At 41.0% G+C, this 16,668-nt stretch overlaps 1 protein-coding gene across 2 annotated transcripts in view; it reads right to left on the reverse strand.

The window, feature by feature from the left end:
• Positions 1-7,832: 7,832 nt before the first annotated feature.
• si:dkey-87k14.1 (leucine-rich repeat transmembrane protein FLRT2) overlaps positions 7,833-16,668 on the reverse strand; it is a 36,052-nt gene continuing 27,216 nt past the window's right edge. The window contains exons 2-3 of one of the 2 annotated variants that reach the window (XM_026353906.1): positions 13,354-13,715; positions 7,833-11,494 (exon numbers count right to left, since the gene is read on the reverse strand). In XM_026353906.1, the coding sequence (XP_026209691.1) occupies positions 9,008-11,023 (2,016 nt within the window). In that variant the 5' untranslated portion in view covers positions 11,024-11,494; positions 13,354-13,715 and the 3' untranslated portion in view covers positions 7,833-9,007. Of the gene's footprint in view, positions 11,495-13,353; positions 13,847-16,668 lie in introns of those variants that run through there. The other variant, XM_026353904.1, reaches the window with a different exon arrangement.

A 16,668-nucleotide genomic window follows, 5' to 3' on the forward strand; every position in this document is an offset into this window, starting at 1 on the left:
ATAAACAAAACTAATAATAATAAAAATTAAAAAGCATTTCATGGTAGTTTTTTAAAAGGACGTGACTGTAATCTATTCAATTATTTAATTAATTAAAATATTTTTTTAAGGTAAAAAATGACAACAAAGGGTATCGTTAGGATCGCTATTGCCAATGGACTAAAGCATCAGTATTTAATGATGTGGGATTAGAATATGTTGCTTAAGCTTACTGTACCAACAAATGTGCTGCATCTCATTATTTCTATTATTTGTTAAGTCAATTCACAGACATCTTTTCTTAGCCGGTTAATATAGCAAGGTGAGAAGTGCAGTGGATGGAAGTGTAGTAGAATCATATCAAATAACAGTGGTTCACACTATTGCAGCCATTAATACTGACATGTTTAAATCTAACAACAATATTTCCCTAAGAGTGAGCAAGTGTTTAAGTTGCTGTCACACTGATTCTGGTGAGGGCTCAAAAGCAAGAGTCTTAGGAAGCAATTGAACGTTCAAAAACATTCAGTATCATCGGCAAAGGCAAAAAACAAAACAACAAAAGGGCAGAAGCATGCATGTAAACTACGGAGTGGCAAAGGTTGATACATATGTGGTCAAACAACTCAAGCTGAGGTACAAAGACAGCAGGCAAAAAGAAAACTAATTTGATGAGACAAGCAGAGGTCAAACACACACTAATGATGATGATGAATGATGAACTGGAGAAAGCTATGGTACATTGACACAACAATGCTATGCAACAGTCTAGTATAAGTACAGGTGAGTAAACGGTTGATGAGCTGCAGGTGAAGACAATGGAAGGAGGTGAGGAGACAGACAGGAGCAGGAGAGGAGGGGGAGCTGAGCAGGTTACTGGTTCTGAAATTACAAGGAGACGACAGGGTGAGTATATGTCAGTATACGAAAGGTGAGCAACTGGCTGAGTGAGTGTGATTCATAAGTGCCTTTACCTGTTAACCTCCCTCGGAAGTGAAAGCACAAGCAGTCAGGCTGTGGATCAGGAGGTAGACGTTTGGTTGAATCCCAAGCTCCTGCTGCTTTCACAATTTGTTGCATTAGTTTGGGTCTCTAGGGTGTCCCAAAATGTATAATACTGGTTTCTGTGGTATTGTTGGCCTGAGTCAGTATGCATCATTAGACTCTGCATTAGTGACAACATTGCTTAAAACAGGTCATTAGTATCTGTGTTTGAAAAATCCCACCTAAACGAAACCTTATAGCAAACCACTTAGCAGCAATCTGTGTTCTTATTGACAAGTGAAGATAGGTATAATGTTTCTCTCTTGTCAGAGTCAATAGGCTAAATTGTGAGAATCTCTCCCAGGCGTCCATGTGTCGTCGTCAGGCAATAAAGGAATGTCAGCTGGCGATTAAACCTGAGAGAGGGAGATGAACAGATTAAAATCAAAGCAGCTCCAGCAATCCCTGCTCTACAGATGGGAGATAATGCCAGATAAACATCTAATGAATCAGAAAATATGCAGTTTTGCTAATTATCTGAGTGACGTCTGTCTGTACATAAGAATGTGAACACTGGATTGGAAATTAGTGGATGGTTACACAACAGTTTATCACTGATGCATGTAGTTGCAGAGGCACACTCTATCCATCATGACATGTATCTGTTCAACACTTGTCAGCAGCGGTGTAAGGTAAATAAGTACTTATTTTTGAGATGTTAAAAAGTTTTTGCTATATTATACTTTGACTTCACAGCATTTCAGAGTTAAATGTAAGTAATATTTTGAGTACAGGACTTTGATATGTAACAGTGTCAATGCCACGCTGTGGTATTGACACTTAATAAAAATTAATGACCATAGTAGTTCTTCTATCACTGCTTGATGTGGAGAGAAAATTAACTAAATAAAAAGAATACAGCCAGACTAGTCAGCTTAATTCTCTGAAATGCAAATTACATTTTAAGTGCACTTGTGCAGAGTGAAAGACTTTTATTTATAGTTATATACATTCAATTCAATTCAATTCAATTTTATTTGTAGAGCACTTTTTACAATTGACATTGTCACAAAGCAGCTTTTCCCAAACCACAGAACAGAACATGAACAGTGAATGTGTATGAATCATGAAAGCAGATTGAGCAAGCCGAGGGCGACGGTGGCAAGGAAAAACTCCCTGAGAAGGCAACAGGAAGAAACCGATCAGTCAAATAGGACCTATATCTACTGGTAAGGTTGCAGGACTGCAGCCATCTCTTTCCATGGCATCAAATTACCCTCTTAGGTTGTCAAATTTAACGCCGAAAGGTAGCTAGCATTGTTAAAAGACACATGGGAACCATCATTATCTGACCCTGTGGGATGAGAAGGCATTGGTGGGATATTGCAAGATCATCTAGTGTGTGTGTGTCCTCTTAGTTTTATTAAATGAGTTTCATAAGTTCAGTGTGTAAATGCAGAACGTTTTTCTTCATGTGCAGAACTTGCATTTTTTGCATAGAAGGATCAGCCTTTAACACTCCAGAGAAACTCCACAATTAACGTTGGACCTCCATTTTGGGAGATAAGACGTGTGTTATTTTAGGCTGAACATTTTTTTTTTTCCAACTAGCTCATATTTACAGTTAGTTTGACATAATGTGAGTACAGCCGAGGCTGAATATAGAAAAAGAACTAAATGGTGGATTACACTCACCTCGAGTCACATGGCTCAATTGTGCATTTCAAACATCATGGATGGGCAATTTGATTCTAGTTTCTTCTTAATAGATTTATTTGTTATCATGCAAAACCTGCAAACATGCAGACTGCGATGAAAAAGAGTTGAGTGTCAGCACTGTGAGTAATGTAACCTACCAGTCCAATATGTTGGGGATAATAGAACACTAAGGCATCAGACTGCATCCTATAACTAACCTTTTGTCTGCACTGAGACACACATCATTGCATGGACACACACACAGACTCACAAACACACAAAATAGACAATAGACACGAAATAGTGGTTCAGAGTGCAGGCTGATTAGACAAGCAAGCTGGACCCTACAGAGTCGTGGCAAGGTCGAAGGAAGTGGAAACAAACTGAGCAAGACCGCCAACTTTTAACAGCTGTTAGGAAAGAAGGATTTGCTCAGTACCATATTCCACCTCACTGCAGGCACACTGAATACTGTGCAGTTTAAATTTTTTTTAAAGGCAGAGACTTGATAGTGTACATGTTATTTCTATATACTAAATCACAACAGAAGTAATCTCAAAGCACTTTACAGTGTTTAAGGTTGAAGACCATACAAAATATAACTGAATACAGAATTATGTTAAAAAAAAAAAAAAAAAAAAACACACACACAACCCTACATGAGCAAGCACTGGGAGACAGTGGAGAGGAAAAACTCCCTTCAACGGAAAAAACCTCCAGCAGAACCAGGCTCAGGGCGGGCGGCCATCTGCTTCGACCGGTTGGAGTGAGTGGGAAGAAGGAATAGCTATTTTGACTATTAATCAATGTAGAAAATTTAACACATTTCTTTGGCTAAAATAAATCAGTATAATAATAAATAGTTACAATTAATACTATAGTACTACAGATATAATTATACACACACACACGCGCACACACGCATATATTTTAGCAGTTGCAACCAAGCAGACTGTGTGTTTAGGGATTGATTCCTGCTCTCAACAGCATGTTATTATTTCAGAATACATGAAGTTGCCTATTTGGCACTCCTTACACTGACCACCATATCACACTATACCGTAACACATTAACACACTACTATATCTGAAAAGTGTATTGTGTAAATGTAAGGCCTTTTCACTCATTTTCCATATGCGCCACCAGTTGAGTGTGTGTACTAGTCAGGCCACCCTTTTAAAATATTTCTAGAACCCCAGCTGCACTGTTCACACCTCAAACCTAGCTAGCTGTTTATGTTCCATACAAATGTTTTAATATAGCTCACACCAGAACAGGACAATACGAGCTGAGGTGCATCCCCGGGTGCATCCTGAACTCCAGAAATGTCAATGCACACACTGAGACAAAAAAACATAGCATTAAGAACTGACTATGGATTTTATTTTTCTTTATACAGCAGGAAAACTTTCACCTGTTACATCAGAGTTACTGTCTCCAAATTTGACAAATGCATTCATGCTGATATCTAATGACCTTGTAGGTCCAGGTCAATCCACCTCAGGCCCTACTGTAAGTTGGTGTTATGGTTATGGACCCTGGTTTTCCAGCTTGCAAGTCAAGATTTATTTCATTTTTATCCCTTTACACTAAATCTCACTGTTCTGTTAGGATGTTGAAAAAATTCAAGGGCTTACATCAATATAAAGTTGTTGCTGCACAAGTTAAAGATTATCCACAGTACTACTGAAGTGCAAACCTTTCCTACAACTTTGATGAAATGACTGTACCGTGCACCACAGTGTGGGGGAGTAATACCACTAAATGACTCTCCACTTTGTAATCCATTCATCATTTCAAGCATAAATTATTCCTGTAAACCTCTCTTTCAACACTTAATCAATGCAAGAAGATACAGGGACAGACTGGGACAACATTTTACCACTGATTTCCCTGTGCACGCAATTTTACCTCACTAGCAAAGTAGTGGTAAGAGGCAGTCTATCTCAGGTGAAGTGTCATTAAGGTCAGTAGCCATTTTTCATAATCCAGTGGAGCTCTAAAGATCGATACTTGTGTGTGTGTGTGTGTGTGTGTGGAGACGTGCGGAGTAGATTTGTATGTGTGTGAATAGGGAACCGAGACTGTTAGTGGGCCTCTAATGCAATTTAATGCAAGCTGACCACAGTAATGACCAGGAGAAATGGAAGCAATCAGAGGGTTATTTTTTCTATCCACTAAGAATTAAAGAGGAAAAGACATTTGATTTAGTTTAAAAGCATTTACAACATTATACAGACTTAATCCTCCCTTTTGGGAAATGCTTCTGTTGGTTAAGGTACTGCATGTTGTATTTCTAGTCTTAGGTCGACTGGTTTACAATCAACTGCGAAACCCTAAAATAATAACCATATGTGAAGGACGTTATTTGGAAGCATGTAGCAGTTCCAATTGAAAGTAAAAAAAGCCTGTGTGTCTGCAAAACATGCAGGTGTTTGGTTCTGTAACATATCTGTTATGTATATGGTATTTGATTTGCATATGACAACTGGGAATCCACATTGTTAGAGTTGTTAGAGGCACACTGATTCCATACCAGAACCAACCTCTATTCAGCATATCATCATCAGAACAGATCTTTTTTTTTTCTGTCAGCAGCCCTGGAAATTTTCAGGATCACTGAATGAATTCATTGGAAACATCTCTGCTGTAGCCCGGGGTTCTCCTTACAGTGCCTGCAGGCACAATGCTATTCGTAAGCCAAACACAGTTTGTATACAATTCACGGTGAGCTTGTTCTAGATTTGTCTGGGTTTGACATCAGGTTGTAAACCTTTTAATTACAGATTGCAAGTTTTGGCCTTAAAATCATCTATCATTTGCTGCCCCACTGGTTGTTTACAGTACTCACAGGGTTCATTTCTGGTGACGCGAACAACCGACAGACAACACACAAATCATCACATTCTACCCAAGGGTGACCATAGTTACCAGCAACTTTCCTCGGCCCAAGGGTCTCTCCTTTATTCATTACTTGTGAGTGATGATGACGGTTGCTTGATTCCAGAGTTATGTGTGTTAAAGTTTGCCCTTGAGTGGTGTTCATATTTTAGTTGTTCAGTCAGTGTTTGTGGGTCTCGTGGACCCGCTGCATTTTGCACAACAACAATTGTATGTAAAAAAACTCAACAGATGTTTACTTCATCTTAATTACAAGCAATATAAACAGCATATATTGTTAATATTTGCTTTGTACCATTTCTATTATTGAGTGTGAGCAGATAAATTAAAGATTTTTTCCCCACAAGACAGAAGGTAAAATGTGTTGCAATGTGAGAGCAGACAGTTTTTGGTGCTTGAATTTTGCATCAATTGCAACCTTGTATAGAGCCAAAACACAAAACTCACATTCTCTCAACTCAAGTTATAATAAACCAGAATTATCTTTTAAAAATTGGCTCAACAAAGTATTGTTTTGATGTGTATAACATATTTTGAATCAGTCCTTGCTGTTCTTTTGTTCCTTCCTCTGTGTGTATCTACTTAGACGTATTAGAGAGGTCTGATGTCTGCTTTGCTGGTGTGTATGATATATATCTGTAGCCATCAGTAAGATTAAACACTGTCCAACACAATTTAAACAGAATAAAGAAGAAGTCTGAGTAATAGGAGCCTTTTGTCCCTGAGGCCCTTTTACCTTGACAGGACCAAGTCTGATTCATCATTTATGCTTTTACTCTAATGTTAAAGATACATTTTCAACTTTAATTAGAAAGGATAAAAAGAGAGAGAGGGTTATGTTTTTTTATGTTAGAAAATGCAGAGTCAAGCGCTTTAAATGTTCTAAAGTTACCCAGGAGCGCAAGACAAAGATAGTGCAAACTTTAGATAAAGGTGGCTGCTAGTTCAAGGAAACTGGAGGAGCTGCAATGTACCATGAAGCTCTATCAAAATGAATGTAAATTTCAGTGCTGTGAGCACCATATAATTTAGTTCTCTTCCATTGTATTGGGTGCAGGCATAACTCTCATCATAACATAGCTTAAAACCTGAACAAATAAAAGCCACACTTAAGCTTAAAGTTGAACTGGAGCAGGACTTGGGAACAGGACTTGAACCAAAATTGACTACTATATTAGTGCTATACAGTATTAGCACAATCCACCTCTGTGTACCTCAAATAGAGATTTCACAGAAGTGACTCCAGCAGAACACTGACATCTGAGCAAACAAGATGTCAGGCAATCTTTAACAGCACAGTCATCTACTCCTAACGTCCCAGCTAACTAAACAAGATAAATATTTAACATTGACATTAGATTTTTTTAAAAACTGTTTAGATTGAGTGGTGATGGTGAGAAAAAAAAAAGCAATTTATGAAAACTACTAGATGGTGTTTGAAAGCAGATGTTGCAAAATATGAACCATTTTGAGGTACTTGATTAACTGAAATGGGCTTGACCTATGCTTCGACCATAAAGCATACTTTAAAGATAATTAACTTTTTTATTTCCACAGAAGTGGTGTCCTTGTCAACAACATCATATATTTATTGTTCCTGCTGGCACCACTGAAAGAAGAACATTGACAAAGGGCCAAAAATGAAGTGGAGGTGATATTGCGTCTTCCAATAAAAACGAAGATGTCTAAATAAAACTGACCTTTTAGTTCTTGTTAAACTTCACATTTCTTGTTATATATTCCATATGCAAATAGATATATCAAGACCTAGACAAATAAAACATCTTCCTGCCTGCACAAGTACAAAATATAACGTAATTTACCATGCACTACTGGAAAAATAGTAAAGCACTGGCCCCAACCTGGGCTATGCATTTCAAATACACATGATCCTGAACCCTGAGAAAGCTCCTGGAGTTATTTGATTTTCACAAGCTATAAGCCATAATCTTTGAAATTAAAGCATAAAATGCTTGAAATAATTCCCTTTCTAAGGAATGTAATGAATCTAGAATATGTGAGAGTTTCACTTTTTTAATTAAACTGCAAAGAAACATTTATTCTTTGACAATATTAAAATCTTTTGAGATACACTTGTAATGTTTTTAAAGCAATTACAGATTCCAAGGTGCAACTCTCTCCATTTGCTGGTCATTAAGTTTTCTTTATCAATGTACAAAATTATCTAATGTGCCACAGATTCCTTGACCACTGCTGAAAGTATTTCTAAATGTATGCACACAGCTGCACACATTACAACAGTGATGCTGCTCTCATGTTTTTTTGTGTTTACAAGATGTTAAGTCACAGTCTGTGAGTTTTAAGTTCCTTACAAGTCATCCTCATGTGGTCCTTCCATTTCCAAACAGACCACTACTATCACACTTTTTTAACTGTTTGAGTCACGGACTATTCCAGGACACATTATAAGGAATAAGTTCACTTTTGGAGATATGTTTTTAATTAAATGTGTACTGAGGTAAATAAATAATCAAGAGCAATAGATTTCCTCAACAACAATTCAATTGAATATATATATATATATATATATATATATACAGAATACCTTTTTGTGCAAAAACAAGGATTCAAAAGACATTGTAAGCTGATAACTTCAAGGCACACACATTTGCTGAACAAAAGATAAAGAGTTGGTTCTGAACAGGTTAAACATACAGAAGATGGCAGATGTGCTTCTTTTGTTTTTGCAGCTCACTTTGACACCCACCATCAAACAGCTAGAGCTAGTAACATGACCCCTTAACTGTGATAATGTATTAATCTTGAAAAAGCAGGTGAAAGCACTGCAGCCTGCCACTTTCTGTGCATGTTTAATGACTGTGGCCTTTAAATTTCCTCTATTTTTTTAAGCTGAGAGGAATTCCATTTGCATACACATTTGTCTTCTTCCTAGAGCAGGAATTTAACATTATGCATCTTCACTGAGAGCAATTATACAAATGTGCCATATTGCAGTGGTGACTTGTTTAAAATCAGTAACAGCTAAACAGGAAAAAGTGTGATGGACTATATGGTTTCCAGAGAACAATGCCCTCTAGTGGTGATTGTAGCTTGTTTGTACATTAGGTGGTTTCAGTACTCTTACGGTGGATTCTGTATCTGCTGTATTAACAGTACATGATGACTTGTAAATCATTCATTCAAATCATTATTACTGAATATCTAAATGAAACCCAGCCCTAATACTTAGAAAGAAATGTATCCTGATTGTACATGTCTGCCATGTCTGCACAGAAGTCAAACAACACTCCAGAAACCAATAATTTATAAATCGTATGTTGTTATATAAAAGATATCATCCAGCCTGTGGTATAAATTACATTTCTTAAAGACACATGGGTTTCAAATAATATTAACACTGTACAGTGTCCAGTAAAGTGTGGGTAGTTGTAAGTAAAAATGTTCCTGATGGGCTCCAAAACTATCATGTGTGACATGAGTCTGCATCCTGAACATTGTTCTTACAGTAGACTGTGCTGTTGATCCCCAGGGGGCAGTCTCGAAAGCCGATGCCCCCATTAGGGGTGTAAATAGGCTGAATGCGGAAATCTCCCTTGAGGAGCTGTTCATTGTTGAGTGACACTATCTGGAAGCTGGTCTCAGTCATTTCCAGGATAGAATTATCTTTCTTGGTGCCTGCCTCACAATAATCATCTTTTCTCCGACCTCGGTTGTATTTCCACTTGGTGGACGACTTGGAGCGGCTCTTCTTGTGCATGTGCCAGCAGAAGACGCTGAGGAGTACGACCAGCACAACAATCACCGCTCCACCGATCAGTCCAGCGAGCAGGAAAGGTGAGCTGGGTTCTTGTTGCGTGGCCTGCTCGGGTCCTGATGGTCTTTTATTTTTGTCGGGGTTGAATGAGGCTGAAGTGGTCACAGTTTCAGTGCACACAGTATCATCTTTGGGCCGGTAATTATTGAATGCATCCAAGGGAATGACACAGATCCGATAGGTAGACTTTGGCTCAAGATTCGCCAGTCGGATCCCCCGGTGATCTCCACCCACTATCCTCTCCCTGACAGTATCCCCTGTCAGACTGGGGCCCATCCTTGCCCAGGTCACCTTGTAGGCAGTGACTGGAAAGGCGGCCAACCAGCTGACATGTATAGCCGAGTCATTCAGTATGGCAAACGTGACCTGCAGTGTCTCCCTCCGAGGATCTAGAGGCTTCTTAGTCCTCAACCCCCACCCTCTGGTTGTATATATAGGGTAGAGGGTGGGTATTGTGGGAAAAGGTTGTCTGGAGGAGGAAACATAATGAGTAACTAAAGGCGACTCTGTGGAAGTTGACAGGGATGTGATCAGAGCAGAGTCAGCTGCTGAGGTGGACAGCGGTGCCATCACTGTGCTCTGTGGACAGTGGACCAACTCAGCAGTGAGCTCCCTGATCGCCATGCCCCGGAACTTTTCAGGTTTATGACACATGAAGCCACGCACGTTGGGCGAAGCTGGCAGAGATTTAAGCCATGACACCACCCACTTAATACTGCAGTCGCACAGCCAAGGGTTGTTTCGTACAGTGAGCTGTCTGAGACTGACAAGGTCATCAAACACCCCCTGTGTCAATGACTGCAGCTGGTTGGTTGAAATATCCAGCCGCTGCAGTGTGTGCAGCCCTGCAAATGCCCCAACAGGGATCCGGTTTATCTGATTTTCCTGAAAGTTTAATTTGACAAGCACCTTGCCTGGGAGGAATGGGGGAGGGTATGTGAGAGAGTTGCGAGCAAGGGACAGCTCCCTCAGAGTGACCAGGTCCTGAAAGGTCCCTGGTGCAATCCCTTCATCTGTCAACAGGTTTCCATCCAATAGGAGGCGCTCAAGCCGGGTCACATTCCTAAATGCTTCTTCAGCGATAACCGCAATCCGGTTCTCATCCAATCGCAACTCTTTTAGATCGTCTGGAAGACCAATAGGCACACTGCTGAGGTGGTTTTTGGTAAGGAAGAGCATCTTCAAGCTCACTGCCTCACGGAATGCTCCTTCCTCCACCCCTACTGTAGAAATTGAGTTATCATCCAAATGCAACTCCTCCAGCCAAAGAAGCTGAGCCAGAGCTGCTCGGGAGATGGTCTGAATGTTGTTCTCTTGCAAATGGACAACCCTCACATTTTTGGGCAGGTTGATGGGGAACTCATCCAGCTGGTTGCCATACAGATATACAGTTTCCACAGAAGCCACATGGTGGAGCTCCGAGGGAAACCCAGCATTACTGATTTGGTTGTTGTGGAGGTAAAGGGTCTTATAACCCTCACCTATTCCCAGAGGCACTGAGGTCAGGCTCCGCTCATTGCAGTATATAAAGGTGCGATCACAGCGGCACTCCTCGGGACAGTTGGTGGCCCGGGAGAACTGGAGATGAAGGCCTAACAGTATAGGTATCCACGGCCTTATGTAGGAGGCCCAGTCCTTATTCCACAAACGCCACTGTATCTCCATTTCAAACTGATCAGAAAAAATACAGAAACCAAATTAAAGAAAAAATTAAGAAATTAAGATAAAAATTCCACAGAACAGTCATAAGATTTTGGCTTTTGGCTTAGTAAAGCCACTGTATCAGACTAATGCTGAAGAAGGTCTCAAGTAATCCCTTGGTAATTAGTTGTCCAAAGTTTCCCAACTGAAACGCAACACTCCAATTAAGAAATATGATTTCTCCACCAGCCTTTGTCCATTATTGAGCTGGGAGACATTAGTAAAGCTCATCACATTTTCACTCTCTCTTTCCTTGTTTACCACCAAGTGGAGTTCTCTTCCTGACACTCAATACGGACTGAGCCATGTACCACGCTATGGAGAGTTATCGTTGGATGTCGTCTTCCTTCGCTTCCTTTCCCTTTGGCGTCACACACTGCCGGCTCCAGGATGATAAAGCTTCTCTTGGACTTGACATTTGGATCCAGAAACCTGCTGTTAAATGAGAAAAACGGAAACATGAGTTTTTCTTAAAATTAATTATTGTCACTATAAAGGATGTTTTCCCCTTTCTATTCCACAAATGCAAAGTGAGGCATTGTACTAGTAAACTGGAAAATCTGAGCATTTACATTTTGTCATTCGGCGGGCGCTTTTATCCAAAGCGGCTTACAAGTGAGACAAGGGAGCAAACATAGGCAGGCAGGGTAACCGTAAGGAGGTCTTGCCTAAGGACCCCTACTGGAGGTAGGCCACAGCCGGGATTCAAAACCCGGTCTTCTACATGTAGAGCGGTGATCTTACCACTATACTATCCAGCCACAGCAGAGCAGTGGTCAAGACTTACGGATCTGTTACATATTCCTGAGAAACACTAAAAGAAGAAAATGATATTTAGAATGATATAAAGGGCAAAGGTGTGCTAAAAAGGTAAAAAAGAAAAGTTTCCTCATACAGATTACTACCGTGACCCCTAATCTAAAATGAAAACATACACTAAGTGGATTCAAGCCAGGTTTTTTTTTCCCTTTCCTCGTAGATAACCACAAACGTGAACAAACTGACAAAAAGAACATTTAAAAAACTGCCAAATTCAAAGGATTAAAATGCGGCAGCCAAATGCTTTTCATGAGCAATGAGGTGTGAAGTGAGCTGGAGAAGGAGATGACCGGCTCGCTGAGGAGCACTGTGAAGCTGTTACTCAGTCCAGCCCTGAGGTATGGTGCCTAGCCCCATAGCACTGGGGAAGAAAGAAGCATTCTCCGAGAGAATATTAAAGAGAACACAGGCTGGTTGTAGGGCAGATATTGCTGCTTTTGCTGCTTTTCATTAGACTTTGCATTTCTACTCGATAAGTTCAGCCGTGCTGCTGCAGAGGAGGAGTGCTGGATAGTGATGAACACAGCCTGTCAGCAGAGATAAGATGAGACAAATTCCTTGCATGGGGACAAAACTAAGATCGATGTGGGCCTCTTGCTATGAGGAGAGGTACTACTGTGAGAACAAGGTCATGAGATTTAAATAAAACGGAGCAATTTCCTTGTCCTCAGCATCGGTTTAAGTTGGTACGTAAACAAAAGCCTCATTCTCATGGCACTTTGAATGTCTTCTCCCTGACTGAGCTTTTTTTCCCCCTTCTTGTTTTTTTTTTTTCACCTCACTTGTAAAAAAGGCATCTGCCATATGACTACATGTAAATGTAAATAAGAAAACAACTTCCGACACTGGTGCATCATACAGAGGATGAGCTGATAGTGTATTAATAGTGCTTGTTAGCTTGGTGGTAGTGATGATTAATAAAATGGCAGCACCCAATTGACAGATTGCATTGATTTGTGGCCAAGGCGGTTCAATAGTTATGTAATGTTCCTGTGGGGGGGGGCGCAAACAAGGCATCAAACTGAGTCCAATTATGGTGACCTGACCTCACTATGGCTTCGATCAGCAGGCACCAATCCTGTGACATATAGCATCATTACAAAACATACATTCAAATAAAGTATATTGGGAAAAGTCACCCACATGAAAGAAGGCAGCCTTTGATAAACAGCACTGTCCCAGTTTGGGGAATAAACTGGTGGGTAGTACAAGTATAGTCCATGAGAGCTTCTATATGGCTTTTCCTGTTTAGAAATGTATTACTTAAAATGGAGAAAAGTGAAAGAGACCTAGGTCATTCCAATAATGGGATAAATACTAACACTACTGCAGTTTTCCATTTCATTAATCTGACAATTGTTGAAAGGGGCAAGTTCATGGAGTCACATTAATTTCCAAATATTTAAATAATCGACATTTAGGGGTAAAAAAACTTATTATCAAACCACAGTAAATCCATTTTGCGTCGTTCTTACCTTCACAAAGGCAGGAAGTCTTGCTGCTGTGCATCCACTCGGTCTGTTCTTGTGTCCGCAGAGTGCTGTGCTCAGACCGGGCACACAGTCCGCATCCTGCCCGCTGCGTCCGATCCTCGCTCCGGCTCCAGCTGCGCCGTCGGACACGTCTCGCTTGGTTTGCCGGCGGCGGGGAACTGGGGCATTGTGCTCAAAGTGCGAGGTTTGGACCGAATCAGCCGGGAAGCAAAAAGAAGTTCAGGTCACCCACGGTCCTCTCCACATCTTTGACTCTGCCCCCACGCCTCCTTAAACACGACCTGGCACAGCCCGAGACTCCCGGTGCGCCGCGCTGCTCCGGAGCCGCCGATGAAGTTCCTCCGCTGTTTTCAGAGGAGGGGAAGGGGACATGGAGCAGAGATGTTAGTTAGAGGCTTCCAGCCTGACCCCTTCCGCCCCACTCCACACAGCGAACCGGCATTTAGAGTCCATAATCTGGGGAAAGTGTTTCAGAGACTGCCTGGTCCCTCCTAGAGCCCGAGAGTCACTCTGTTAACACACGTCTCTCTCTCTCTCTCTGTCTCTCTCTCTCTCTCTCTCTCTCTCACACACACACACACTCACTCTCCATTTCCTGGAGGTGCGTATTTATAGTGTGTGTTTAAAAGTGTATTAAAAACGACATCACAGACTTTTCCTCTAATAAAAAAAAAAAAAATGAATTAACAGAATTATATGTGGCCAGGGAAGAAATAAAAAAGGAAACATTTAGAATAAAGAGGAGTTATGTTCTTCACCTTTTCCTGTGACACATGTATCTGAGGTTATTGGACATGTGCTCAAAGCTGAAGGTGTAAAACTACAAAGGGCTGGATCAGTCCTCTACTCCTCCAAATGGTCTTTGGGAATAAATGAGGTGTGGGCCCCAGCTGATCTCCTGACACCTGCCAGCAACACAACTTGTGATCAGACTAATATAATGTTATACAATGAGCAGCATGCAAGCATTGCATTCTTCTCGCCCAAGGTGATTTCACAAGAAAGCACCGAACTCTGCTGCTCTCTGCAGCTGCGCTGGTGCTGTAAAAAAAAAAAAGACTAATTGAGAAAAAGGAAATACTGTAAATAATCTTTTTATAATATAGAATTCAAATCCTCAGATTGTCCCAGTCAGTCTATTCCATGTTTGCCAACAGCAAACCACATGTGCCATCTTTTGCACATGGATAAATACTGATTGGTGGTTAAATAATTGTGTGCAGGGAGCTGCACATATGTTCATTACATATTCTGAGTTATGCACAGTAAGTATTTTATTACACTTCCTGGTGTTTTGTTTTATGTTGTACAAGTGTATTTGTAGTTCTTTTTCTTTCTTGTATGCATGGTGTCATCTGACATTTACTTTTAGTACAGCCAACTTAAAGACGCATGCTTCCGTGCTTTAAAATTGCTCAAATTAAATATTTTAGCTAAGTAAAATTCCTTATTTGGAAACGTCCTTTGAGACGATTCTTGAGAGTATCAGCTGCTTCCTGGCTGGAAGCTTTAGCATTTATACTAAATCCTTTTTTTCTGACGTGCTTGATGTGTCACCAACTTGTCCAAACAGGTTTAGCTTGTGTACACTGTATATTTTCCACAGCAAAGAGGGACGTGCGCTGCTTTGAGGCAGCGTGTTCCCTTTAATGAAGGCCTTCTGTTTGTAGGCAGATTCTCTGCAGCGTAGATTCAGCAGGATGATGAAACAAACCCCGATACGTCTGCGTTGTTTGATTTAAAACAATGCATTATTCAACATTTAACCTGTCACTTTTCCACCTACACACGTGTTCCAACATCCAGACGAACACACAAAACATCAACACACACAGATACGCATAGAGACATGACGTGCACGGTGTTGACACAGCCTGCACCGCTTCACACCAAGCTCTACTCCTCACATAAAGCATCAGTGTATGGTGATGTAACCCACTGCTATTCAAGCTACTACTACCCTTCAACCATACACACTCTCTCTCTCTCACACACACACACACACACACACACTGTGGTTTATTCATATCCTCTACTCGCTCCGCAGCTCTGGGTTTGAACGCTCGCTGCCAAACACCACATCTGCTGCTGCCACTTGCCACTCCAATCTATTAAATTAAAATTCAGGCTAAATCTGTTTGCAGCTTATCACAGTGTATGTGGAGACCGTGGCGAGCATGACAATGTTAGTTCAGCGCTTAGTTTGTTTGTGCCGTGTCACTGTAATCTGGCTGCTTGTGTGTGGAAGCGCGGAGTGACCTGGACAGCTGCTGTGAGGCTTTAGTGCAAGGGTTGGGGAGTAATGGATACCCTGGATATGTGACCAGATTACAGGGATTTGTTAGAAACAGGGGAAATTGACTGTTTTGGTTTTAATGAATAAAACATGCTCAAATGGAAATTATAAAGAGTTGTTTTGAAGTTGACTAATTGATAATAATGCAGTGCCAATAGTAGGCTGCAAATTGCAGATGGTGGGCTAGGTCTAGTTACTGGTGAATCAGTGTCCCGGACAAAAACACATCAAGACAAAAGAACACTTTAAGCTACTGTCCAAAAATCTCCCTTGGAGCACAGTTAAATCCATCATTAAGAAATAAAAAGAATATGTCACCTGTGTAAATCTGGCTACAGCAGCCGCACTCCAAAACTGAGGAACGCGAGCGATTTTGCTGCTATAACTCTTATTTAATTCCTCGCCAGCTACATTTCGGTGAGCTAACACGTCATCATTGCTGTCTATGGAATGTCAGGGTAGTGAACTATGAAAAACTGCATGCACTTTTTAATTGTTTTCCCTAAATATTGTGACTGTGCAATGATTCCACATACTGTGAAAAGGTTTTTAGGCGAATGCGCCCCCACTCCAACCAATGCCACCATGGCACCTAAGTCCTCAGTGATAAAAACCCCTACTCTCTGCTGCTCATACTAACGTCCCATGCTGTCCCATTGTCCACACCGTGCTCCTCTTCTACACACCAGTTTCTCAACGTGCTCTGTGAGCAGCCAGGTGCAGGTACAGCACGCTGTATTAAGGTGGCAGTAGTGCACAGGATTGTACCATTTGTCCTGCACAGGGAGAATTCTGTGTGTCAAATTAAAATACTCACATACCCTCGGAGAGCTTTGACTCTCCTCTTGACCCCCGCTGAGTGCTGCATTCGTAAAACACACCACTTTAACCCTGGGGGGCACATACACAGAAGCCCTCGGCTCTATCTGCTGCTTGTTTTGAATGGTGATTCCTAAATCCGGAGCACTCTGTTTAAGCCCCAGGCGTGGATATGACTTTAA

This window comes from Anabas testudineus, chromosome 12 (genome assembly GCF_900324465.2).
Source record: "Anabas testudineus chromosome 12, fAnaTes1.2, whole genome shotgun sequence".
In the NCBI taxonomy this organism is placed as follows: domain Eukaryota; kingdom Metazoa; phylum Chordata; class Actinopteri; order Anabantiformes; family Anabantidae; genus Anabas; species Anabas testudineus.